Source organism: Oryctolagus cuniculus, chromosome 4 (genome assembly GCF_051225735.1).
Source record: "Oryctolagus cuniculus isolate XC-2025 breed Fujian yellow rabbit chromosome 4, ASM5122573v1, whole genome shotgun sequence".
Lineage (NCBI taxonomy): Eukaryota > Metazoa > Chordata > Mammalia > Lagomorpha > Leporidae > Oryctolagus > Oryctolagus cuniculus.
The window spans coordinates 93,699,682-93,724,125 of NC_142870.1; the positions used below are offsets into that span (position 1 = coordinate 93,699,682).

The 24,444-nt window shown below is 58.5% G+C and overlaps 3 protein-coding genes across 18 annotated transcripts in view; 2 read left to right on the forward strand and 1 right to left on the reverse strand.

Annotated features, from left to right (window-relative positions):
- Nucleotides 1-12,926, forward strand: VWA5B2 (von Willebrand factor A domain containing 5B2). 12 transcript variants are annotated; one of them, XM_089332037.1, is made up of 21 exons: nt 5-722; nt 938-994; nt 1,459-1,686; nt 1,773-1,943; nt 4,335-4,566; nt 4,714-4,871; nt 5,401-5,532; nt 5,722-5,846; nt 6,180-6,335; nt 6,787-6,897; nt 6,976-7,184; nt 7,273-7,384; nt 7,852-8,037; nt 8,830-9,001; nt 9,094-9,410; nt 9,849-10,041; nt 10,136-10,486; nt 11,547-11,684; nt 11,777-11,860; nt 11,956-12,158; nt 12,245-12,926. In XM_089332037.1, exons 3-21 carry the CDS (start codon nt 1,548-1,550, stop codon nt 12,791-12,793), a joined length of 3,738 nt encoding a protein of 1,245 aa, XP_089188163.1. In that variant the 5' UTR covers nt 5-722; nt 938-994; nt 1,459-1,547; the 3' UTR covers nt 12,794-12,926. The 12 variants fall into 12 exon arrangements, with proteins under 12 accessions (XP_089188171.1, XP_089188172.1, XP_089188163.1 ...); XM_089332040.1 differs by lacking the exon at nt 938-994 and having other exon boundaries at nt 9,097-9,410; XM_089332036.1 differs by lacking the exon at nt 938-994 and having other exon boundaries at nt 7-722.
- Nucleotides 10,573-18,737, reverse strand: ALG3 (ALG3 alpha-1,3- mannosyltransferase). Of its 4 annotated transcripts, none has more exons than XM_070072430.2 (9): nt 17,950-18,737; nt 16,225-16,324; nt 15,976-16,123; nt 15,706-15,866; nt 15,144-15,264; nt 14,509-14,714; nt 14,279-14,356; nt 13,578-13,721; nt 10,573-13,417 (listed from the first exon to the last, which is right to left on the reverse strand). In XM_070072430.2, the coding sequence occupies exons 1-9, from the start codon at nt 18,038-18,040 to the stop codon at nt 13,255-13,257; spliced, it is 1,212 nt and encodes a 403-aa protein (XP_069928531.1). In that variant the 5' UTR covers nt 18,041-18,737; the 3' UTR covers nt 10,573-13,254. The 4 variants fall into 4 exon arrangements, with proteins under 4 accessions (XP_069928531.1, XP_069928529.1, XP_069928528.1 ...); XM_070072428.2 differs by having other exon boundaries at nt 17,913-18,737; XM_070072427.2 differs by having other exon boundaries at nt 14,509-14,726; nt 17,913-18,737.
- The window catches only part of EEF1AKMT4 (EEF1A lysine methyltransferase 4), an 11,111-nt gene continuing 4,121 nt past the window's right edge, over nt 17,455-24,444 (forward strand). Inside the window, exon 1 of one of the 2 annotated variants that reach the window (XM_089332054.1) lies at nt 17,455-17,624. In XM_089332054.1, coding sequence (XP_089188180.1) covers nt 17,543-17,624 — 82 coding nt within the window. In that variant the 5' untranslated portion in view covers nt 17,455-17,542. Of the gene's footprint in view, nt 17,625-18,737; nt 19,071-24,444 lie in introns of those variants that run through there. The other variant, XM_008266603.5, reaches the window with a different exon arrangement.

The window sequence follows — 24,444 nt, forward strand, 5'->3', positions numbered from 1 at the left end:
CGGGAGGCTGGCACTGCCACGAGGGCTGGTCTGGCGGCCTCAGAGCGGAGACAAGTCGCTGCAGTGCCCGGGAGCCCCGCTTGGGGGCTTGGAGCGAGCGGGGGTTGAAGCTGGCTCGGGAGCTAAAGGAGCCTGCGGGATGGGGGAGTTTGCTGCAGGAATAAAGGAGCACTTGGCTGGTTTCTTGCGCGAGTTCTGCGCTGGGGCTGGCTGCAGCGCACTGCAGTGATGGAAGCCTCCTCAGGGCGGGGCTGGGGCTGGCTGCGTGCGGTACAGCCGGGCAGCCGGGGCGCGGGGCCAAGGGCGTGCAGGATGTGCGCCTCCGCTGCACTTGCAGGACGCCTGGCTAGCTGAAGGATGGAAAAGGTGGGACCTCGGAGGCCTCGGACCCGCACTGACCAGAGGCTGCGTGGCGGCGGGGAAGGACGCGGTCCCTGCACTGCGGAGCGGTGACTAGCTCCCGCGGCCCGGGCTGGCGCGGAGGCGGAACCGCGCCCGAAGGAGGGGGAGCGTCGCCCTCCGCAGCGGCAGGCGGGGCCGAGGCGGGCCGGCAGGGCGGCCTCTCGGCGCGGGGGCGGGACCACCGCCCGCTGGGTCCGCGCCCTAGCCCGGACTCACAGCTGGGGCTGCAGGAGTCCGCAGCCGGCCCCCCGCAGGTGCTGGGACCGAGTGCCGCCTGGGGCGCGGGGACCGCACCATCGAACTCCGCGGAGGACGTGACGGTGAGGCGGGGGCTGCCCGAAGGGAGCGAGGGGGATCCCAAGACCCAGCCCGCGTGGAGACCGCGGCGCCTGCAGCAGCCCTCCCTCCCAAATGGGCTGTGCCAGGGTGGGGAGAGGTGCCCCGCATGGACTCCCCCTGTCCCGACACCGCTCCCACTCTCCCTCCGGAAGACCCTCCTCTGGCTCGCTCCCCCCACCACCACCCTGGCCTGCAGCCCTTTCAGCGCCCGGGTCCGACGAGGCACCCAGAGAGGAAGATCGCGGCCCTTCAGGTTGCGTCCCACCCCGCTCCCACTGTCCGCCACGGGCGAGAGGCGCCTGGGAGGACCTGGCCCTCGAAACCTCTGCCCCCCGCGCGCGGAGCATCGGCCAGCGCTCCACCCCACCCCACCCCCGCGCCGCTTTCGACAGCTGGCAGCCGCCGGGGCCCCAGGGGACCGGCAGGTACTGGGGTGGCGGCGAGGCCCGGGAGCGGGTGATGGAACAGCTGCGGCCGCTCCCCCCAGCCCCCAAGCCCCGGAGGAGCGGGCGGCGGGACTGCCGGGCGCCCGGGGCGCCGGTTAATCATTAACCCTCGGCTCCCCGGGTCTCCGCGCTGCCGGCAGCCGCGTCCGCCCCAGCTTCCCAGGTAACGGGCAAGGATGCCCATCCGCGGTCCCCGGGCTCCCCTCCGCTTATTGCCCCCGCCACCTGTCGGCCTGGCGGAGCCCCGGGCTCAGTCTTGCGCCCCCTGCAGGCGCACGTCCCGGCGCGGGAGTTAGATTCGCGGCCGGCCCTCCCCAGCTCGTCAAGCACCCGCTCCCGCAACGCCGGCCTCCTGGCATCATGCCCGGCCTGTACTGCCCCTCCAGCTGGACGCCGCTGCCCCTCACCGACTCCTGCGTCCGGGCCTGCGCCAACGGCCCCTGCCTCAGCCTACGGGCTCGGCTCACCTACCACAACCCGCAGCCGCAGCCGGTGGACGGTGAGGCCGGGGCGCAGGCGCCGGGAGTGGGGAGCTTGTGTGCCCCGCGCGCTCCGACGCTGCTTCCCGCCCGCCGCTCCCCGCAGGCGTGTTCGTGTACCCGCTGGCCGAGGCCGAGGTGGTGTCGGGCTTCGAGGCCGAGGCGGCAGGACGGCGCGTCTCCTTCCAGCTGCAGAGCAGGCGCCGCTCGCAGCCCGCCTGCTGCCGCGCGCTGGGCCCCGGGCTGGGCGCCTTCACGCCCCGCCGCTGCGCGCAGGGTGAGTCCCGCGCGCCCGCACCGCGCGCCTGCAGGCCAGCCGAAGCTCAGGTCCCTGCACTCGCTCTCCCCGCATGGATCTTGTCATTCATTGATTCATCTTTTCATTCAACAGTCTGGGCATCCGACCGACCTAGGTGCTGGGGAAATGTGACCTAGGTGTGGCCTGAGGTCGCAGGCAGGGAGAGGGACAGAGCAGGCAGCACAGGTGCCTATACTGCCCAGATGACCATAATCCCTCCCGCGTGCTGCCAAGGGAGCACCTCCGCGGCTGCCCCCGCCCCCCCCCCCCCCCTTTCCGGATACAGACCTCCTCTCGAATCCCCGTGTGGACCCCGGCTCCTGAATCAAGTACAGGCTCCTCTGTCTAGCAGACAAGGCCCTCCCTCCTATTCCAGCCCTTGAGCCCCTTCCCGCACCTGGTACCGAACTGGCCACACTGACAGGTCCTTTTGCACCTCCCTTCCCTGTCTTCCCATCTCTGAGAAGATAATCGGTACCTGTCCTTTAAGAGCCATTCAAATGTCATTCGTTGGGAACCCCTGCCTGATCCCTCCCCAACACACAATGGCTAATTGCACTGCTGCAGTGCGCTCCAGCCTTTTGTGCTACCTTCTTGCAGCCTCACTAGGGGGTCTGCATGTCTGGGTCCCCCGCTGGAGCTTGGCAGCATCTCCTAGGGAACCTAGCAGGCAGGGACCCCCTGAGAGCTGGGGGAGGGGATGGAAACCCAGCCCCTCGCCAGGTTCTGTGGCTTGCACTTCATCCTTTTATTTATTCATCCATACATTCTTTTGATTCCTGCCCATGGGATTTACCATCTAAGTAAGAAGGACAGAATCAGAGAGTTGGCATAAAGCCAGCAGGTGGTTCAGAGCCATAGTGAGTTCTGGGCCAAGGGCCAGGAATATTCCAGAAGGAGACAGAGGCAGCATTTGACTGAAAGGAAGGCTAGGGCTTGGTGAAATGGAGAGTAGAGGCAGTGGTATAAACCAAGGTTTGTAAGTAGATTATATTGGGTAACACAATACTTCCTGTGTGTAGCGATTTATAATCTACAACGCCCTGTCACTGGTGTCCCTCGTTGAATCCAGAGAAGTCAGTAATGCAAGTGTTACTCTCTTTCCCTCTTTCATAGGTGAGGAAAATAATAGCAACATGTTTAGATGCTGGGAGCCTTGTATACATTATTTCATTTATTCTGTGCCACAATGTTTGAGGTATGGTTCTTATGATCCCCACTCTATGGATAAGGAAGCAAGAGTTACCAAAGGACATCCTTAGAAGTCACAGAGTTGGGACAGAAACACCTGACACTGTGCTGTCGCCGTGGATCCTGCCACCCCCAAGCCTGGGCAGGCTGGGAGGAAAGCCCCTTTCTCCCTCCTTTCCTTCCTCCCTTCTTTTTCTTCCCTTCATTTATACAGCAAGGATCTCTCAAAATGAGTCTTGTAGAGGAGTGAGGTACAGTAAGAGCTGTGAAGGCAGGCTGGTGCAGGGCCATGTGCATGGGTCCACACCTGGGCATCATCCCTGTAACAGTAGCAGGGACTGCTGCGGCTCCCCCAGCCTCCTTCCCAGTACACTTGTGTCTAAAGGAAGCGGTTGCTTGGTATACAGCTGCAGCGCTGTGTACCCCAGCCTGCCTCCATGTTCACTGCTGCCACTAAGCTCCTCCTGGAGCCACCCTTGGTGGGCGCCCTCGATGAATCATGAGCAGGGACCTATGTCACGGGGAGCTGTGCAGCCCCAAGGCAGAGTCCTTTTTTTTTTTTTTTAATATTTATTTGAAAGAGTTACACAGAGAGAGAAGGAGAGAGAGAGAGAGAGAGAGATCTTCCATCCGCTGGTTCACTCCCCAATTGGCTACAACAGCTGGAGCTGTGCTGATCCAAAGCCAGGAGCAGGACCTTCTTCTGGGTCTCCCACACAGGTGCAGGGAGCCAAGGACTTGGGCCATCTTCTACTGTTTCCCAGGCCACAGCAGAGAGCTGGATCAGAAGTGGAGCATCTGGGTCTCAAACTGGCGCCCACAGGGCATGCCAGCACTGCAGGCGACGGCTTTACCCATTATGCTACAGCACCAGCTCCAAGGCAGAGTTCTTTAGGAAAAAATGGTGTCCAAGGTTGACTGGGAAGGGGCAGGCAGCGGCAGAGGGACACAGAAGTCCTTGGGAATGGAGTGGCCCCCCTGTCCCTCAGCCATCCACTAGCAGGGGCAGCCGGGTCCTTCCACCAACCGCCTTTCCTACCATCACTCACCTCATGTCCCATCAGCTTAGCGCCCGCCGGCCTCGCCCAGCCTCCCAGAGTCAGTGCCAGTCTGCATCTCCCACCTCCCCTGTCTCCTCTGCTTCCAGCTTCCTCTGACCCCGTTTCTCACTCATCATAGGTCATCTTGTCCTGGATCTGGCCCAGGCCCGCTCTACACTGGTGCTGCCCACGGGCCTTATAGCTGCAGCTGGCACCATGACAGTGACCCTGTGCAGCAGCCGGGAGCTGCCCTCAAGGCCTGACGGGGTGCTGCACGTGGCCCTGCCCACCGTGCTCACCCCGCTGGTCCCGCCGGGCCTGCCAGGGCCCCCCAGGCCTCCGGGGCTCTGTGACGACAGGTTGGGCCTATGGTGATTCTCTTCGTCCCTTCCTCGGCTTCTCTGGGTCTAGTGCGGGTGAGGGGGCTTCGGCAGGGTGAGCAAGGGCTGGGGCCGGTCAGCCAGAGGGTCCAGGGGCCTGGATGGTGGTCCAGTGACCCTCCTCGTGCTGCCTTCCAGCCCCACCAGCTGCTTCGGGGTGGGCAGCCCCCAGGAGGAAGGGCTGGCCTGGGAGGAGCCGGCTGCCCCTCGAGATGTGTTCTCGGGCCCTGCCCGCTGCCCTGCTCCCTACACCTTCTCCTTCGAGATGCTGGTGACGGGGCCGTGCCTGCTTGCAGGTGGGTGCCTCTGGCCTCACCTGCTTCACGTGCCCCCCTCTCCCAGGACAGCTGACTGGGAAAGAGTTTGAGGCTCAGGGAGGGGAGGGGCCTGGGACAAGAAGAAGACAAGGACCTAAGCCTTAGGAACCCCCAGCCCAACAGTAGGAAGATCCCCTGGCCACTTTATCAGGGGAATTTGTTTGTTTCCCACCCTGCCTGCCAGGGGGATGAGAGTTATTTACAGTGGGACCCGGCCACATGGTGCCCTGGACTTCCCTTGGATAAGAGGCGGGGACAGGGTGCTGAGTCTGCAACTGGTTAGCTTCTACCTCTTTGACCAGCTGGACACAGATCTGGGGACTGACTTCCACAAAAGCAGGGAGGTCTCGCCCCATGCCTCTGAGCCCGTGGATCAGACTGAGAGCTGAGCGCAGTCAGCCGGGACCCCCACCCACAGCCGGTGTCATGTGAGAGGGTGGGGTTTGTGCTCTTAGTCCTGGCATGGGGTAGGGGGACCGTCACCTCTCCCTGTCTCTGTGCCCCCCAGGCCTGGAGAGCCCCTCTCATGCCCTGCGGGCAGACGCCCCCCCTCACGCCAGCTCTGCAGCCACCATCTGTGTCACCCTGGCAGAGGGCCACAGCTGTGACCGGGCCTTGGAGATCCTGCTGCATCCCAGTGGTGAGAGACTGCCCAGGCCAACTCCGATCCACTTCAGGACAGCGGGCAGCAGTTGTCGAGTATCGATTTTGGGACCCACAGCCAGAGGCAGTGAGGGATGTGTGGGAGGGCGCCCCGGGGTGCAAGGGTCCTCCCAGGACGGTGGGACTGGGCAAGCGGTGCCCTGAGAGTGGTGTCCCTTCCTGTCAGAGCCCCACCAGCCCCACCTGATGCTGGAGTCCGGCAGCCTGAGCGCAGCGGAATACGAGGCCCAGGTGAGGGCCCGCCGGGATTTCCAGAGGCTGCAGCGGAGGGACAGCGATGGGGACCGGCAGGTACGGCTGCCTGGGGTCCAGGCCCAGCGCCTGGCTTCATTATTGACTGCATTTGTGCATAAGGGGCTGGCGAGCATGGGTAGGGACCTGCTTTCTCTCTCCATAGCTGCCACCCCACATCCCAGAGGACAGAGGAGGTTTGGCACAGGAGGGCCCCGTGTGTGTCTCTCTGGCCGTGTCTCAGAGGATGGAGGCAGCCACCTGTCCCTGCCCTTCTGCAAATGACCCCCAGATGGAGAAAGCCTGCGAGGCCGGGTCCTGCTGCTCCCTTCCCCCAGGGGACAGAGGTGCTTTAACCGTGGCCCTGGTTGATGCGGGGGCTCCCGTGTGCAGGTGTGGTTCCTGCAGCGACGCTTCCACAAGGACATCCTGCTAAACCCGGTGCTGGTGCTGAGCTTCTGCCCGGACCTGAGCGCCAAGCCTGGCCACCTGGGCACAGCGACTCGGGAGCTCCTCTTCCTGCTGGATGGCAGCAGCGCGGCGCACAAGGCCTGTGGGGGCACAGTGTGGGCAGGCCGGGGGCAGAGGGGGCTGGGGCGGCGCGGCCAAGCCAGGGGTCTCCATGTGGCAGCTCCTCAGGCAGGCCCCAACCTGACATACATACTTTCTCACTGACTCGCCCCCTTGTGCTCACACGCACATACCTCTCCCAGGTCCCATAGGCCTTTCCCACACAGAGTGACCCTCGGTCACCCCGATCACAGAGACCCCAAGCATCTCCTGTACCTCCAGAGGCCCCGGAACAAACGTCCACATACAGTTCCTCGCACTCCCAGGAGCACGTGGTGCAGGCTACTCCCCCCCCCCCCCCGACATGCAGCCCCCCATATCTTGTCCAGCCCCTCATTGTAATCGCAGCCTGGAGAAGGCAAGCAATCCCCTGCTGTCTGCCAGTGTCCGCGGGGCCTGCCTCACTAGCTGCCTCCCTGGCTCTCCCCAGGACGCCATTGTTTTGGCTGTGAAGTCCCTCCCACCCCAGACGCTGGTCAACTTGGCCGTGTTCGGGACCTCAGTGCAGCCGCTCTTCTCAGAGAGCCGGCCTTGCAGTGATGTGAGTGTGGCCCATGGACCTGGGGCTTCGTGGGGCTGCCCCAGCCCAGTGTGGCCCAGCCACGCCTTCTCTCCGCAGGATACCATGCAGCTGCTCTGTGACAGCATCGAGACCCTGCAGGCTGCGAGTGGCCCCCCGGACGTGCTGGCTGCACTGCACTGGGCCATGGGGCAGCCCCAGCACAGGGCCCACCCTCGGCAGCTGTTCCTGCTCACCGCGGCCTCGCCCATGGCCACCACTGCCCACCAAACCCTGGAGCTCATGAGGTGGCACAGGGGGACAGCCAGGTATGGAGTGGGCAGAGCCAGGTGCCTGAGACTTCCCCTGCCAGCAAGGGGCTCCTGACGGTCATACCTGCCTCCCTTTTCCCGCCAGGTGCTTCTCCTTTGGCCTGGGGCCTGCCTGTCACCAGCTGCTCCGGGGTCTGTCTGCCCTCAGCAGGGGCCAGGCCTACTTCCCGAAGCCTGGGGAGAGGCTGCAGCCCATGGTGAGTTTGGGCCTGGACCCTGTGCCCTACTCCTGGAAGTACACATTGAGGCTGAAACCCTGGTTATGGAGTCTCCAGGCCCCCTCCCCAGAATTCCTTCCCACTCCAAACCCTCCCCTCCCTGAGATGCCAGTCAGGGGAAGGGCCACCGGTGCAGCCGCAGGTTTGGGCACACAGCGTCTGCTCACCCCCAAATCTTACTCCCTTTTGTCCCGAGGCTGAGCCTCACCCTTACAGCCTTGCTCCATCCACGTAGCCAGCTCAGACCACGAGACAGCCTAAGCCCTAAGACGGAACACGTTCAGCCCTGTTGCTTGCCCTGTTGTTCCTTGTCCCAACCGTAGCTCAACCCTGGTCCCCCTGGACCTGGGGGCCCAGGGGATGGAGTTGGAAGCGCGGCCTTCCTGCTCTGTCACCGTGTGACACCTCTTCCTCCGCCCTGGCCCCCCTCTGACCACTCCCCACAGCTGGTGCAGGCCCTGCGGAAGGCCCTGGAGCCCGCTCTGAGTGACATCTCCGTGGACTGGTTTGTGCCTGACGCCGTGGAGGCTCTGCTGACGCCCCGAGAGATCCCAGCACTCTACCCCGGGGACCAGCTACTTGGTTATTGCTCGCTTTTCAGGGTGGACGGCTTCCGGCCCCGCCCACCAGGGGTAGGCCTGGGCTGGGTGCTGCTGTTGGTGGGCCTGGATGTCTCCTGTCCCCTGGGCCTCTCTCTGCCAAGCTCCCCCATGGTGTCCCCTAGGGCTGCATAGGGGCCACACTGAGCTCCCCCAGGCAGCTCCACCCTGCCCCGCGGGGGGTCTTCCACTGAGTTGTCTTGTACAATGTGGCCCTTGGCTTTTCCCAAAGGTCACTGAAGCACCTGGCCACAGGAACAGCTCCACCATTTGCTGTGAGCTTTCTGTCAGTGCTTGCTGCTCACTACTTCTCACAGTGCCCTGTGGCAAGCTCCCTCCAGCGCGTTTCCTGGGGCACTCAGTGAGACCTGAGCACAAGGCGGGCACCGACCGGGCCCCCGCCTCTGCCACCAGCTTGCCGCGTGCTGCGGGCAAGCTGCCAGGCCTGTCCGAGCCCAGTTCCTCACGGGGAAATGACGTTGCTCGGGGGTTGGTTGTTGTCGTCAGAGGGGCCCCTGGCAGGATGGATCCCTGGTGCTCAGTGCAAGTTCAAGAACTAGGTTTATGGTTTTAAGAAAAGCTGTCTCTCGGTGGCACTGAGCACGCTTTTCCTTTCTGAGCTCGAGGGCTGACACAGACCGCTCTGCCGATCCTAGAGCTATCCATCTGTCCAGCTAGCGTGTTTGCGCGTCCCCCTTCCTTAGCGCTGGGCTTTCTTTTCTGCTGTAGCAGCTTTATTGCTCCCTGCTTGTGCCACCTGAAAATCCTTTTTGGAGAGGTGGCGTGTAGCAACAATCAATTTTTTCTCCCATGATATTCTCCTAGGGCCAGGAGCCTGGCTGGCAGAGCGTGGGCGGCTCGGTGTTCCCATCCCCGGAGGAGGCGCCATCTGCCACCAGCCCTGGCACCGAGCCCACTGGCACCTCTGAGCCACTGAGGACAGGCACCGCGTCAGCAGAGCTGTCCAGCCCATGGGCTGCAGGGGACTCAGAGCTGAGTGAGTGCCGGGGATGTGTGTGCGTGTGTGGCTGTGTTGGAGGACTGGGCAGTGGAAGGGGTCAGGGCTAGGACCATTCCCTCACCTCCCAGCAGGTACTGATGCTCTGACAGACCCAGTCACGGACCCTGGGCCCAACCCCTGCTCGGACACGGCCATATGGCGCCGCATCTTCCAGTCCTCCTACATCAGGGAGCAGTACGTGCTCACACACTGCTCTGCAAGCCCTGAGCCGGGCCCAAGCTCCACGGGCAGCAGCGAGTCCCCAGGCTCCCAGGGCCCTGGCTCCCCCGAGGGCAGTGCTCTCCTGGAACCCCCTTCTCAGCAGGGCTGCCGCAGCCTGGCCTGGGGAGAACCTGCAGGCTCCCGCTCCTGCCCCCTACCTGCACCCCCCCAGACTCCATTCAAGGTGAGCCAGCCCATTCACCCACTGTGTATCCAGCAAATGCTTATTTACCACCTGCTGTGTGCCAGAGTGCAATGTTTATTATGAAGTCTAGCTAGAGAGACCGATGGATGTCTCTACAATGCAACAATCAGTGATGGGGACACGGTATCATGGGGTGCAGTCAGGGTAACTCTGAGCCAGGAAAGAGCGAGACATTCTGGGGGTAGGAGTTGGTAGCCAGGCAAAGAGGGAGGAGGTAAACAGAGACAAGTAACAACTCCAAGTGGGAAGTAGGGATTGGAGATGACCCCGGGAAGGGGGGCAGAGCTTGGCCTGTTTCCGGAGGGTGGGGAGCAGACACCCAGGGTTTCACAGCAGGGGCATGTGGCCAGCGGCGTCTGTAGGACAGCCAAGGAGCTCTCCTTTCCTGGATCAGTGGCCCCCACATTTCACAAGCAGGTGGTGGCTTTGAGCACTGAGGTGCTAGGCCGTCGTCACAGAGCGGCTCTGGCGGGCCGAAGCCTTTCATCCCCTCCAAGCCGGGCAAACCCAGCCACCCACCGACCACGGCGGCATCCCTCGCTGGGTGCAGCACCAGATGGGCCAGGCCTGGAACCAGGCCAACAGCTGGGACAGGGCCTGGATGACTCAGGTAAGAGTTGGAGGGGGGCCGGGTTCCGGACACCAGGGAAGCCTTGTGGAGGTGGAGCCCAAGGCACCACTGCCGGTGGCCCTTCTCTCCCCAGGAAACCTGCTCTCCCCAGCCCCCATGGACTGGGACATGTTGATGGAACCACCCTTCTTGTTCACCGCTGCGCCCCCCAGTGGGGAGTCAGCGGCCCCAGCAGTGCCACCACCTCCCCAGGTTCCGCACTGCCATGTGGTGATCCGGGCCCTGTGTGGAGAGCAGCCCATGTGCTGGGAAGTGGGTGTTGGGCTGGAGACACTGTGGGGGTCTGAGGATGGCTCACAGCCACCATCACGCCCTGGAAGAGAAGCTGCTTGGGACCAAGCACTCCATAGACTGACCGCAGCCTCTGTGGTCCGTGACAACGAGCAGCTGGCTCTCCGAGGGGCAGAGACCACGGCTGACCGGGGTGAGTTAGCAGCAGGCTGTCAGGGCCGGGGGGTGAGGGGGGCACATGGGGTGCAAAGTGGCAGAGGTAGAGGTCTGTGCTTTTGATTTTTTTTTTTAAAGATTTATTTATTGATTTGAAAGAGCAACAGCAAGACAGGGAGAGACAGAGACAGAGAGATCTTCTATCCACTAGTTCACTCCTCAGATGCCTGCAAACAGCCAGGTTTGAGTCAGGCTGAAGCCAAGAACCAAGAACTCCATCTGGGTCTCCCATATGGGTGGCAGGGGCCTACGCACGTGGGCCACCTTCTGGTGCCTTCCCACTAGCAGGGATGCTGGACCAGAAGCAGAGTAGCCAGAGTGGAACCAGTGCTCCTGTATGGGATGCTGCACTGCAACACCAGGTCCTTACTGCTTGTACACCTCACTTCATCAACAAAGGGTCTGAGCTGCCTCACCGTTTTCACAAGACAAAAACTTAAGCAGTGCAGAGGGGAAAAATGAAAATAAAAGGCAGCTGAGAACGAGGTTATATTCCAGACACATGCGTGAGGTTACATTTCCTTGAAAGCATGGGATGCAAGACTGGTAAGCTTCCTGGCAGCCAACACGGCGCCCACAACATAAAAACATCTTTGTCACTCAGGAAAAGATGACTAAAACGGTAAGCTGGCATCTCAGTTCCTCAGGTGCCCTGGCCACACCTGAAGTGTGACTGGCAGCTGCCATACTGGATCATGCGGATATGGGACATTTCCGTCCTCACAGAAAGTTCTACTGGACAGTGCTGCAGGGACTGGAGGGAAAGGCACCAGCCAATGCTTCCTCTGGGTGCTGTCCACGCGGCTGGATTTCTGGGTTTCCAAGGAACCCTAGTCCTGCTGAGGGCTGAAGGTTCAGCCTGACCGCGTGTCAATGTAGGAGTGGGGTGCTGAGCTGCTCTGGGCCTCAGAAGGCACTTCTCTCTGTTCCAGAAGGGACACCGAGAGAAGCTGGGGGAAACACTGCCGTTCCCCTCCATGGAGCCCTCCACAGAGGTGGGTGGAGGGACTCCAGCAGGCTACCCCTTGGTTTCACAGTTCATGCTCGGAGGTCCTGGCTTCGAGCCCTTCAGACAAGCAAGGTCAGCTCTGCCCCCTCCTGCTTCACCTGCCCCGTAGCTGTGGATGCTACCACCAGAGAGGTCCTACCTGAGGCCCTGCAGGTGCAGAGCTCAGGTAGGGGCCCTCCCTGGTGACTCTGGGTGCAGCGCGCACTGCATTGGCCATCTTTCAGGCAAACCTCACTCCTGTCTCTTGTGCTCCTGCAGAGCCGCCCGAGCCCCCAGGTGCCCTTCCTGCCTCTCAAGGCCATCTCACTGCAGCTCCGCTGTACACAGGCATCCCCTCGAACGGTAAGTCAGCGTGGGCAGTGAGGAGTGCCTGAGGCACAGAGGCCGCCTGCTAGCGCGGGTGGGTCTCACCACTGGACCTCATGGGGCCTCTCCAGCAGGTGCCTGCAACTCGGACCAAAACAGCAACGCCAAGGCTGCTTTGAGGGACCCCGCATCCCCTACTGGAGGTCCTCGCCACCTGCCCCCACAGCCTCCCTCGAGGCTCAGCTTGGGCCGCCGGCGCGGACTCCACAGCCCTTCCCCAGGCCACGCCTGCGAGGCCAGCAGTGAAGGCAGCGACCACGACTACCTGCCCCTGGTGAGGACTCGGGAGGTGGAGGGCGGCGTCGCCAGAGCCAGAGCGCTGTCTCAGCTCGCTTCTCCCCCCACCTCCTCTCTCCTCAGGTGCGGCTGCAGGAGGCGCCAGGGTCCTTCCGCCTGGACGCGCCCTTCTGCGCGGCGGTGTGCATTCCGCAGGAGCGCCTGTGCCGAGCCTCGCCCTTCGCAGCGCACCGCGCCAGCCTCAGCCCCACCTCGGCCTCATCTCCCTGGGCACTTCTGGGCCCTAGTGTTGGCCAGGGAGACAGTGCCACAGCCTCCTGCAGCCCATCCCCCAGCTCGGGCTCCGAGGGGCCAGGCCAGGTGGACAGTGGGCGAGGCTCAGACACTGAAACCTCCGAGGGGGCAGGAGGGCTGGGTGGTGCTGACCTGCGGGGCCGCACCTGGGCCACGGCTGTGGCCCTTGCGTGGCTAGAGCATCGCTGTGCCGCCGCTTTCACCGAGTGGGAACTGACGGCGGCCAAGGCTGATTGCTGGCTGCGGGCCCAGCACCTGCCAGATGGCCTTGATCTGGCAGCCCTTAAGGCCGCCGCCAGGGGGCTCTTCTTGCTGCTGCGCCACTGGGACCAGAACCTGCAGCTACACCTACTGTGTTACAGCCCCGCCAACGTGTGAAAGCTGCCTGCTCCTTGGGCTGGCTCCCCCGGCAACATGCTCAAGTCACTGCCGCCCAGCGCTGGCCTCTCCATGCGGGAAAGGGGTAGACTGGCTCCAGCCGGTCCCCCACTGCTTCTCATTCCCTCCCCAGAATCCTTGTGCCCCAAGAAGTGCCTGCCGGTGCTCTCTCCCACTCTTCCCACCCCAAACCCTTTGGCTGTGTGCTCTGAGCTCTGTGCAGCACAGTGGAAGGGGAGAGACCCACAGTTCCTAATTCCTATGCAATAAAGTGCCTCTTAGGACTTCAGAGTGAGTTCTTTATCTGCCCTGTGCATACCTCACCACTGTGTCCACACACCGGCTGCCCCTGCCTCCATGTAAGCTGCAGAGAGGTGGACTTGGCAAGGTTTATTCCCAAGGGCACTGAGTCCAACCCACCCGGGGTCCTGGGAGTGGACTGGAGGAGGACGGGGCGGGTTTCAGTGGCCTTTCTTGTCCTGCTGGACGTTCTTGGGAAAAGGCTGCGGGCCCAGCCACAGCTGCAGCAGGATGACGGCATGGCACGCGTGCAGGGCAGCAGAGCTGCAGGACGTGGATGGGTACGTGTTCCAGGAGAGCTCGATGAGCCCCAGCACCAGCAGCCTAGAGATGAGAAGAGGCTCTGGGTTTTGTCCAGTGTCAAGGCCTGTAGTCCTGCTCCTCGTGCACTACATGCGTCCGTCCCCCAGCACCTCCATGGTTGCAGCCTTGGCACAAGGAACTCCCTCGCCCCTCCCCCACCCCCAGGTGTCCCAGCCAGTACCTGAGCAGGTGTGTGAGCCAGCGTGCAGGTGTGGCCCACAGGAGGTAGGGCAGTGTATGGAAATACCAGACATAGAACTGGTAGTGGAGGGAGCGGCTAAAGCAGATGCCAATGAAGTTGGAGGTGAAAAGGATAGAAACGATCTGTATTTGATGGTCAAGGCCAAGGGCAGGAGCAGAAAAGGGAGGAGTCGAGGGTTCCCAAAACACAGGGGAAAAGTTTTAGGATCAAAAGTCCCCCTCGCTCAGCCATTCCCAGATTCACACCTTTGGGCGAGTTTCTTCACCTCTCTGGATCTGTTCTTTAGTCTAACCTGGAGCCAGTAACAGCCAAGGCCGTAAAGCCTAATGAGTGAGTCCCTTACTAGCTGTGTGATCTTGTTAAGTTCCCTAATTTTTAACCCCTTAATTTTGCCATCTGTAAATGAGAGTGGTGACAGTACATCCCTACCTCAGGGAGTGTCAGAATGCACACGGATCTCTTAGGACAGCATGTGAGCACTCATACTGGGGGCTTACTGTTTAGAATTGAGAATAAACTTCAATATGTGAACTGCTCAGCTCAGCGACTGGTACAGAGCAGGGACGCTACGAATGGGCTCCCGGTACCTGTCTCAGGTCAGCAGCCATCCGGGCCTGAAGACTGGAGCTCCGTCTGCCACTGCAGATGGGAAGACTTACCTTCCAGTGATTGAAAGGATATGATTGGGGGTGAGGGGCTGGGGCGGGACCTTCCTTTTGGAGGGATCCTTCAGCAGTGACAGGATACTTTCCCCCGACCTGGGGAGAAGCCATGTAGATATTCATCAGGCCCCCATTGTGGGCCAAACTCTAGACTCGCCCCCATGAGCTTGACCTCTCCCCCAAAGCAGCCCTAAGTCCAGGGCCCTTCACTCCTTCCCCCAACTCTGCCATGCCACTCCCTTTCTTACCTGTGCCACCTGCAGAGAGCAAACAGCAAAAGCAGGGAGAGGTGGGCGGCCAGCAGGGCCAGGTGGAAGGCCCGATGCAGGAAGAGGGCCTCAGGGAGGAAGCGCCAGTTCACTGTCCAGCGGAAGAGGAACTGACGGCCCAGGTCAAAGGAACGGGATAGGTAGCCAATGGGGTTCTTCAGCAGGAAGGGCAGCCCCAGCACCACCTGAGGATGGGTCTGATGTGGGCAGAGCTGCCAAGGTTCACCCCACGCATCATGCGAACCACTGAGGGGTGCAGGAGTGGGATGGAGGCCCTAGAGTTTCCCTCATTCTCACCAGGAATAGCAGGAAGCCACCCCCACCCCCACCCCCAGCCAGTGCGGGGGCCAAAGAAGCCAAGGAGGCAGAGAATCACTATGCTTTAAAGTTTCGATTCACCAAGTCATAATGGGCAGAGCCAAATCTCTCAGGGACCACCCAGTTCAACATCCTTGTTTGATAGCTACTGAGATGAAAGCCCAGAGACAGCCGCAGCCCAGCCAAGTTCAGAATCAACTCCAAAACCCCATCCCTTGGCTTTGAGGAAGTTCCAGGGGTCAAAGGAGGCCAGACAGGTGGCTTCCCCTTCACTGGAAAAGGGCAGGGTGAGGTACCTGGAGGACAGCACAGATGCCCAGCTTGGGGAGGGCCCCACGGAAGCCAAACTGGGTGAGGAGGAGGAACAGTAACCCAGGGGCGAAGAGCAGTATGTTCATCTTCACAGAGACTGCCAGGCTGGGGCGGGCAGGGGAGAGGAAGGGGAGAGGTCAGCCCTAGGGCCATGCCTCCCACCCAAACACCCAGTTCCCTACTGGCTCCACAGCAACTTTTTCCTCCAGGCCAGCAAGCTCCAGGATGGGGCCCACATTCAGAACTGCTGGAGGGAGGGCAAGGTCATTTGGGAAGAGGTTGGGGTAGGGGTAGACACCTAGCTCTACTCCCAGACTGCGTAAACATGTACTGGGTATTTAGAACATGCCAAGACCAACTCCAACAATGGGGAGAGAGGCAGGGAAGAGGGCACGTGTGGTGTGATGGTGGACACGCCCCACAGAGCCTGGACTTGCCCTGGGGGCCCTGAGTAACCCACATTGTTTTCTGGCCACTCCATAACTCCCTCTGCTGCAGGAAACTGGGAAGAGCGAGCTAGAGATGCCAGAAGTGAGGGGTGCTGACCTGAAGCAGCAGCAGCCCCAGCCCCAGCGCTGTGCCAGTAGAAGGTTGACACTGAGGAAGAGCAGTGCCATGGCCACCGGGTCATTGAAGAGACGCAGCACAAAGATGGAGTGGACACGGTAAGAGGCGCAGCACATGAAGAAAAAGACGAAGGGAGGCACCTGCGGGGTGGGCACGGTGAGGAACAAAGTCAGCTCTACAGACCGGAGCCATCCCCACTCCCCAGGCCTCCCAAGATGGGGTGCTCGGGTCCTGTGACCATGAACTCACCTTGCAGGTCTGGTGGTAGATCAAGAAGACAAGCAGCAAGGTGGCCAAGTAGAGCACAGCAAAGATGTTCTGTGCCGTGCGTATGTCAGTGCCTCGGCCAGTGGCGTAGTAGAGCCCCATGAAGATGTATACAAAGCCAGCCGGGTACCTGAAGGTAACAGCGGATGTGAGGCTAGGTCAGGCCAACCGGCCTCTACTCAGCCAGCCCCCCCCTCCCCCAATCTTTCCTGAACCTCCCACTGCACTCACACAAGAGGTCCAGTGTCACCCTGCAGCTGGGTATAATCATAGGTGCCATTGATGACGCCCTCCACCTGGGCCATGTAGGCCTTCCAGTCGATCTCTGTGTCTAGAAGAGGACAAGATGAGCTGGTTACGTCCCAAGCGCAGAGCTTGTCTGCCCCCACCCACCCATAGCACCAGAAGACCACAGAATTCCAGCTCACTTTCAGGGCTTCCATCGCTAAACCGCCTGACATTGTCTGGGTGAACTCAGGCCTCTGAAGCGCAATATATCTATGACTGAATTCATGATCTTTCTTCCCACTCCAATGCTGACTAGTTTACAAGCAGCGAGCTAGGGGCCGGCGCTGTGGTGTAGCAGGTAAAGCCACTGCCTGCAGTGCTAACATCCCATATGGACACTGGTTTGAGTCCTGGCTGCTCCACTTCCAATCCAGCTCTCTGCTATGGCCTGGGAAAGCAGTAGAAGATGGCCCAAGTCCTTGGGAGCCTGCACACCTTCCGGAGACCCGGAAGAAGCTCCTGGTTTTGGATTGGCACAGCTCCAGCCGTTGTGGCCATCTGGGAGTGAATCAGGGGAGGGAAGACATCTCTCTTTGCCTCTGCCTTCCTGTAATTCTGCCTTTCAAATAAATAAATAAATCTTAAAAAAAAAATAAAAAGAGCAACGAGCTAAAAGGGTAGAATCAGGATTGGAACTCGACCACCATACTACCACTGTAACAAAGCTCTCAAATCCCTTCCTGATCTAATCTTAACTTCTGTGAGCTCATCTCTCACAACTATTCACTCTTGATTTCCACCTCACAGCTCTAAAACATTTGTTTCAGTTCCTCGAAGGAACCAGGCTGGTTTTTGGTACAGGCTCCTCCCTGCCTAGAGTGCTCTTTCACCATCACCCTTCCAGTTGCTAGTTCCTGCTTTTCAGGCGGGCTCTAGAAAGCATCCCCTGACTCCTCAGGTGTGGCTTAAGCGCCCTCCTATGCCCTAGACAACATCCTATCTCACTATGAGAAGCACGAGTATGATACACTGTAACTGCCTGCTCATTTCTTTTCGTCAGCTCCACACACCCAAGTTGGAAATGCGTCTCATTTTCTATAGCTCTGGTACCTAGCATGTTAAGCATATAATAAGTACTCAAGAAATACGTGTTGAATCCATTTCTTTGGCAAGAAAGCCGAGTGCCTTAAGCCATGTTTAGATTCATCCCGGAAAAGAGCCATCAACAATGCTTAACGGACTCAAGTGGTCCCAAATACCATCATTAAGAAGGGATTTTTCTGAATGGAGCAGTAGAGAAAATTGAGATCCTGGAGGAAAAATGACGGAGAGGAGGAGGAGGAGGAGGAGGAGCAGCAGCAGCAGCAGCACATTAACTCGGGCCCAGATCTTCCGGTTTGAAGGTTGGTTTGCTTTCCTGGTTTGGCAGGCCCATCTCCTAGGGTCCTGCCCTCCAGTCATGGGGTTAAAAATTAAGATCGGTTTTGGGTCGAGCAGGCTTGGGGCTCGGGAAAAAGACATAGCTCTACAACTGGTGAGTGAGTGGATCTGAAGTCTGGTTTTGGGTCCCTCCGGGCCTGGGTCCCATCTGGGTCCGGGATTCGGGTCTCCCTCCCACCATCCCCTCCCTTCCTCGCCCACCGCCCCCTCCCGCCCCCTCCCGCCCTCCCCCGCCCCCTCGGCGCACTCACATGCCACCCTGTGAATGACCCAGAAGGTGATGCCCACCTCCGCCAGGCAGAGGCAGGCGGCCACCAGCAGCGTGTAGCGCGGCTCCCGAAGCAGTAGGCGCCGCTCTTGCCAGACGCGTTGCAGCCATGGCGCGCAGACCCCTGCCGCCTGGGCCGCGGCACCCGCCCGGCCGCGTTTCCGCAGCCCAGCAGCCATCTTGACGGTGCGCCGCTCTTGTAGGCCCGCTACTCCGGAAACCTGATCCTACGACACTTAGGTTCCGCCTCTTTCTGCGGGGCGCCGCCCGGTCTGGGAGTTGACCTAAGTAGCCATCCTGTCCTCATTTACTCTACGAAAACTTAGTTCTTCGTCATCTGTCTGCTCTGATGCACCACCAGTATCACACGTACGGGCAGGAACAAAGTCTTACTCTAGTACGTATGCCGCCCTGGGCACATAGTCATGTAGGACGGAAGCCTGCCCAGCAAAGAATTCCTGCCCCAAATCCCCACAGCCCTGAGCTCAGCACCCCACTTCCGCTGTGTAGGGGCTACCTGTGTTCTTTTCCCCCCGGAGGGCAAAGCCCCTGCCCACGCCCCTCGACCTCCCCTCAGAGCATTCCGGGTGCTCAATGCGGCTCGGGAAGAAATGAACCTTTCGTTAAATTAGAGACTTCTTGGTGGAAGGAGCCATTCAAACTGAAAACACGAGAGGTCACAGCGAGGAGCCCGAATGAGCGTGGCGGCACGAGTGCGGCCTGCGGGAATGAGCGGGCAGTGCAGCCGCAGGGCTTCGGCTCTAAACCACACGGTGTCCCCGGCCGGAGACTTCTCGGAAGAGCGCGCCGCAGAAGGCGGAAGTTCCACGTGTTTGTGTTGAGCAAAGGCGGGCGGTGGGCGGGGACACGAGGCTGCGGCCGCCCACGGTCCCGCGGTCCGCATTGGCTACACAGGCCCTGCCCCGTGGCCCGGTCTGGGACAGCATGGCTTCTCCCGGGGCCCCGGCGCCCCAGCCGGAGCTACCCGAGCGGAACTGTGGGTACCGCGAGGTCCAGTACTGGGACCAGCGCTACCGAAGCGCTGCCGACTCCGCCCCGTACGAGTGGTTCGGGGACTTCTCCTCCTTCCGTGCCCTCCTAGAGCCGGAGCTGCGGCCGGAGGACCGGATCCTCGTGCTAGGTGGGTTTTCCTGACGCTGCCTGGTTCCGGAGCTGGCGGCCCCGGCCCCGGCTACTGTGCTCTGGTCTGTCTAGTCCTCACGGAGGACTCCGCAGTCGGGAACCGAGTTCCAGTGCCTCCAGAACCCCGGAGGCGTGAGAGAGTGCCCCTCGCGGGGTCCCCTGAACCAGGGGAAAGAGCAATCTGTCGGGGTGCACGCGTGCGGGTGTGCCAGCACCCTGGGCAGGCAGCCCCTCGTTGAAGTCGCACCGCTACTTGTCTGTGTGACTTAGAACAAGGCAGGAACTCGTTCTGAGCTTTAGAGTCATTCCTGAAAACGAGGCTGCGAGTACAGGCCAGGTAGGGCGCGTGCACCCTGTGCGCCGCGCGCTTCTCCCTGTGCGCCGACGGGCTTCGGAAAGCATTCGTCCCCTAGAATCACTGCACTCTGCGAGCCGGAACCGGCACTTTTTTCCGCCCGAGGTGAGGGTGAGAGCAGCGCCCTCTGCAGCCCGAGGGGAGAGGGCAGCCGCGATGGGCGCACTTCCCGCCGCGAAGGTGGGCTCCCTCAGGCCTGGGGACCCCGGGGGTTCTGTCCCACAGTCAGCCCTGCAGGCTCCAGTGAGGGCTGCCCTCCAATTATAGTTTTTATTTTGCTCTTCGTAAAAGACGTTAAATGTTTAAGTGCAATATTTAATAGGTATGAAAGATATCTTTTATGTACATATAATATATATTGTATGTAAGGTATAAGTAACAAAGGCAATGCATAGGTCTACCAGATTGAGTTTGAGAAACAGGGCATTGCGAGGTTTAGAAAGGAAGTATATCCTATTGGACTCCAGGCTGGTGCTGTGGCCTAGTGGGTTAAGGGGTTAAGCCATCACCCGCAGTGCTGGCATCCCATATGACCACAGGTTTGAATCCAGGCTGCTCCACTTCTGATCCAGTTCCCTGCTAATGTCAGAGGATGGCCCAAGTACTTGGGCCCTTGCTACCCACACAGGAGACCTGGAGGAAGCTTCTGGCTCTTGGCTTCTCCTTGGCCCATCCCTGGCTGTCGTGGCCATTTGGGGAGACAACCAATGAATGGAAGATCCTTCCCTCTCTGTCCCTCCTCTGTTTCTGTAACTCTGCCTTTTAAATAAATAAAATTAACGAAAAAGGAAATAGACTGTATAGGCAGCTAATTATGTTGGAATGCTGGCACAGCTGATCAATCTGTTTTTCAGACTTTGATGTGCATCAAGATCATCTGGAAATCTGGACCCCACCCTGGGATTCTAATTCCAGGGATGGTCTAAAGTGGGACTCGGGAGTCTATTTTCAATAAATTCCAGGGTCTGGTGCCATGGCACAGTAGGTTAATCCTCTGCCTGCAGTGCCGACATCTCATATGGGCACCGGTTCTAGTCCCGGCTGCTCCTCTTCTGATCCAGCTCTCTGCTGTGGCCTGGGAAAGCAGTAGAAGGTGGCCCAAGTCCTTGGGCCCTGCACCCGCATGGGAGACCCGGAAGAAGCATCTTGCTCCTGGCTTCGGATTGGTGCAGCTCGGGCTGTTGCAGCCATCTGGGGAGTGAAACAATGGAAGGAAGAACTTTTTCTCTGTCTGTCCCTCTCACTGTCTATAACTCTACCTCTCAAATAAATAAATAAATAAATCTTAAAAGAATTCCAAAGCTAGTTCTTTAAATATAAATGTTTATATTTGAAAGGCAGAGTAAGAGAGGAGAGGGTGATCTATCCACTGGTCCACTCCCCAGATGGCTGCAACAGCCAAGCCTGGGCCAGGCTGAAGGAGGGAGCCGGGAACTCCATCGGAGCCTCCCATGTGGGTGACAGGGGCCCAAGTACTAGGGCCATCCTCCCAGTCATATCGGCAGGGAGCTGGGCTGGAAGTGGAGCAGCCAGAATTGAATCCAGCGCTCCTCAGTACCAGCTGCCAGTCTCACAGGCTCTGGCTTAACCCTCGGGGCCACAATGTCAGCACCAGCCACATCTGATTCTTACGTTACTTATTGAGAGAGGGACATTCCCTCAAGATCTGCCTGTCTGGGAGGTATCCTTTTCTGGATAGGAGGGCTGAAAAATCTAAAAGGAAAGACTTTCCAAGCAGGATCTCTGAAATCTAAGAATGTGACCCCCAACTGGGGGCCCTGTGATTCCTTTTACTTCAACGGCCATGAGTTGAGGACCTGGTAGGTGCCAAGAATGTGCTGGGCCATCTCAAACTGATTTAATCTTTGTGACGTCCCCTACAGGTGAAAGACAAATTTTTGTTTGTTTGTTTTTATATCCTCATTTATTCATTGAACTAAGAAACTTACTCTGTCCAGATGCTGAGTTAATTTCAAGGCAAACAAGTTTCTTGCCCCCATGAAATTTTCAATTTGGCAAGAAAGAGCAATCTACCCAAAGAATATTGTCTGACATAGTAAATACTAGTGTGAAGTCAATGGATAAAGATTTAAGCATTCCTAATCCAGCAACAGCTCTAATCCCATGAACTATAATTGGCAGAAGCAATCATAAACATAGAACTCCATGTCATCCAGTTATTCATTTGCATTTCTACTTAAACATTTTAAAAAATCATACCTAAGATTGCATAATATATATATATGCTATCTTGATATTAAACATAAGAAAGAATGAAAATGACCATGCAATAATAGCAACTTTGAATTGCCTTCCTTTTTAGACAAGTTATAATCCTATTTGTTCTCTACAGTGTAGATTATTGTTGTAGGTACTCTTCCTCTCTCTCACTTTTTTTTTAAATATTAATTTATTTATTTGAAAGAGTTACCCAGAGAGAGAAGGAGAGAGAGAGAGAGAGGTCTTTCATCTGCTGGTTCACTCCCCAGCTGGCTGTAATGGCTGGAGCTGTGCTCATCTGAAGTTTGGAGCCAGGAGCTTCTTCCAGGTCTCCCACATGGGTGCAGGAAGCCAAGGACTTGCGCCATCTTCTACTACTTTCCCAGACCATAGCAGAGAGCTGGGTCCGAAGTGGAGCAGCTGGGACTCAAACCAGCGCCCATATGGGATGCCAGCACTACAGGAGGCATCTTTACTTGCTTCACCACGGCATCAGCCTCCCTCCCTCTCACTTTTTTTCCCAGATGACAAATCTGGAGTTTTAGAAACTGAGCCCCAAGACAAAAGAATTTCTTAGACCAGTATTATATTTTAGCTATCCTTTATCCTAGACCTTTTAATGACATTGCCATGAGCAAATTCTAAACTCTTTGCACCTCAGTTTCCCCTTTGTGAACTCATGATTATACTGGATACTGCAGTATAATCATGACAAATTTTAAGAGCCTTACTCTAGGTTAGGGGTCTGCGTTCTCTGAAAATGGCCAAATGGCTAATATTTTAGATTCCGTAGGCTGTGCAGCCTCTTTACTGCTATACTACTAGCACTACTACTCAGTTGTGCTGTCGTAGTGAAAAAGCAACTACAATAATATATAAGTGAATAAGAATAGTTGTTTTCCAATAAAACTATTTATGAGAACAGATGGCAGCTGGATTTGGCAACCCCTGCTGTAGGTCACAGGTTGCACCCACTGGAAGCAAATCCTGAGATGAAGGTTCACATTGGAGCCATCTGCTTGTTAACTGCTCCCAGGGGAAGTTGCTAAGGGATTGGGGGAATGAGGAAGAGGAGGCCGAGCAAGGTTGTGGTCACTTACCTTTACCCTAAGAGTCATGTCCGAAGCAAACACATGCCAAAGCCTAAGGACATGCAACAACTGGCAAAAGGAGTCCAAAAGAACCTGGTCAGAGCACCGTGTCCACTGCCATTGTGCAGCAAGTATGTGGTGACCTAAGGGTGCTATGTGGTGCCTGATCACTGTGGTCATATTTTTTTTTTATTTGACAGGCAGAATTAGACAGTGAGAGAGAGAGAGAGAAAGGTCTTCCCTCTGCTGGTTCACCCCCCCAAATGGCTGCTAAGGCTGGCGCACTGCGCCGATCAGGAGCCAGGCGCCTCCTCCTGGTCTCCCATGCGGGTGCAGGGCCCAAGCACTTGGGCCATCCTCCACTGCCTTCCCTTCCCGGGCCACAGCAGAGAGCTGGCCTGGAAGAGGGGCAACCGGGACAGAATCCGGTGCCCCAACCGGGACTAGAACCCGGTGTGCCGGCGCCGCTAGGTGGAGGATTAGCCTAGTGAGCCGCGGCGCCAGCCCATAGGGATCTTTTGATAATTTGACTTCCAATTTAGATTTCCTAGAGAGAGAAGGGGCTGACCAGAGGATTCAGTTGCCCAGTGCCCATGGTGGCTAGCTCTGTTACAGATGAGTGGATTGGTTTACATCTTACTTCCCAAGTTCTCGGTGTGCGGTTAGCGTCTTCGTAGCGCTGGGGCCCCGTGTGATGTGTTCTTGGATGTTTGAATTGATCCTTTCTGGCTCTGCTTTCCTGGGCCCCCACCTTGGCAGTTTGTAGCCTTCCCCATCTTGGTTGCTGGCTCCAGATCACTGAGGCAGCAGAATCAGAAATCAGTGCTTTGTAAGCATGACTGGCCCTGTGATCAGGTTGTGATCTCCCTTCATCTTTGGTACAAATTCTCTTGGAAGATGCAATCCTGTTCCAAGGGGAACAAAAAGGAGAAACTTGGGTTTGTCCACAGTGGGCAGAGCTCTGCAGGCATTTGAGGCTAAGTAGGGGTGAGGAAGGGTCGGTGGGGCAGGTGCCCAGTGGACCCCACTCCCACCCCACCCATGTGCTGTTATCTACCAGTGCTTGTTGTGGCTCCACTGAGGGGAAACAGGTTGGGTTTTCCCAGGTGAGACAGTATTCTCCCGAACCCAGGGCCTGAGGAGGAACAAGGAAGCAGCCCCTGAGGACTGGCCAGCTGCCTCTGTGTGCCCTGTCCAGGTGCCAAGCCCTGCTAGATTAGGGCTATCCCAACAGCTGATCCTGTGATCCTCTTAGGGAGGCAAATGCCTAATTCTAAGAGCTGGGGATCCCCCACGTGGGGCTGCTGAAAGCTGTCATCAGCTGTGTTTTCAGGCCGAGGCTGGCCAGTGGAAGGCCTGGCGAGACCGCTGTGTCTTCCGAAGAAGTAGTGCCCATTGGGCCATAGGTCCATACCCACAGCTCTAACCCCCGGCCCCTGTCTAACCTGACACTGCCCTCTTTGAGACTGCCTCCAGGCACTTCCCACCAGTGTTGCCATTTGGTCAGTTTTTTCAAGATCCTGCTTGGTTATCAGCTCCCCTGAAGATTTGGGTTGACTCACCCTCCTCTGTGCTTCCACAGCCTGTCCCTATGGAAACACTCCTCACATCAGGTGGCCAGCGCCTGATTCCACATTGGTTTTTCTCATGAAGCCTGAGCTCTTTGAGGACAGAGACTCTTACTTGGCAGCAGAGCCAACATGGAG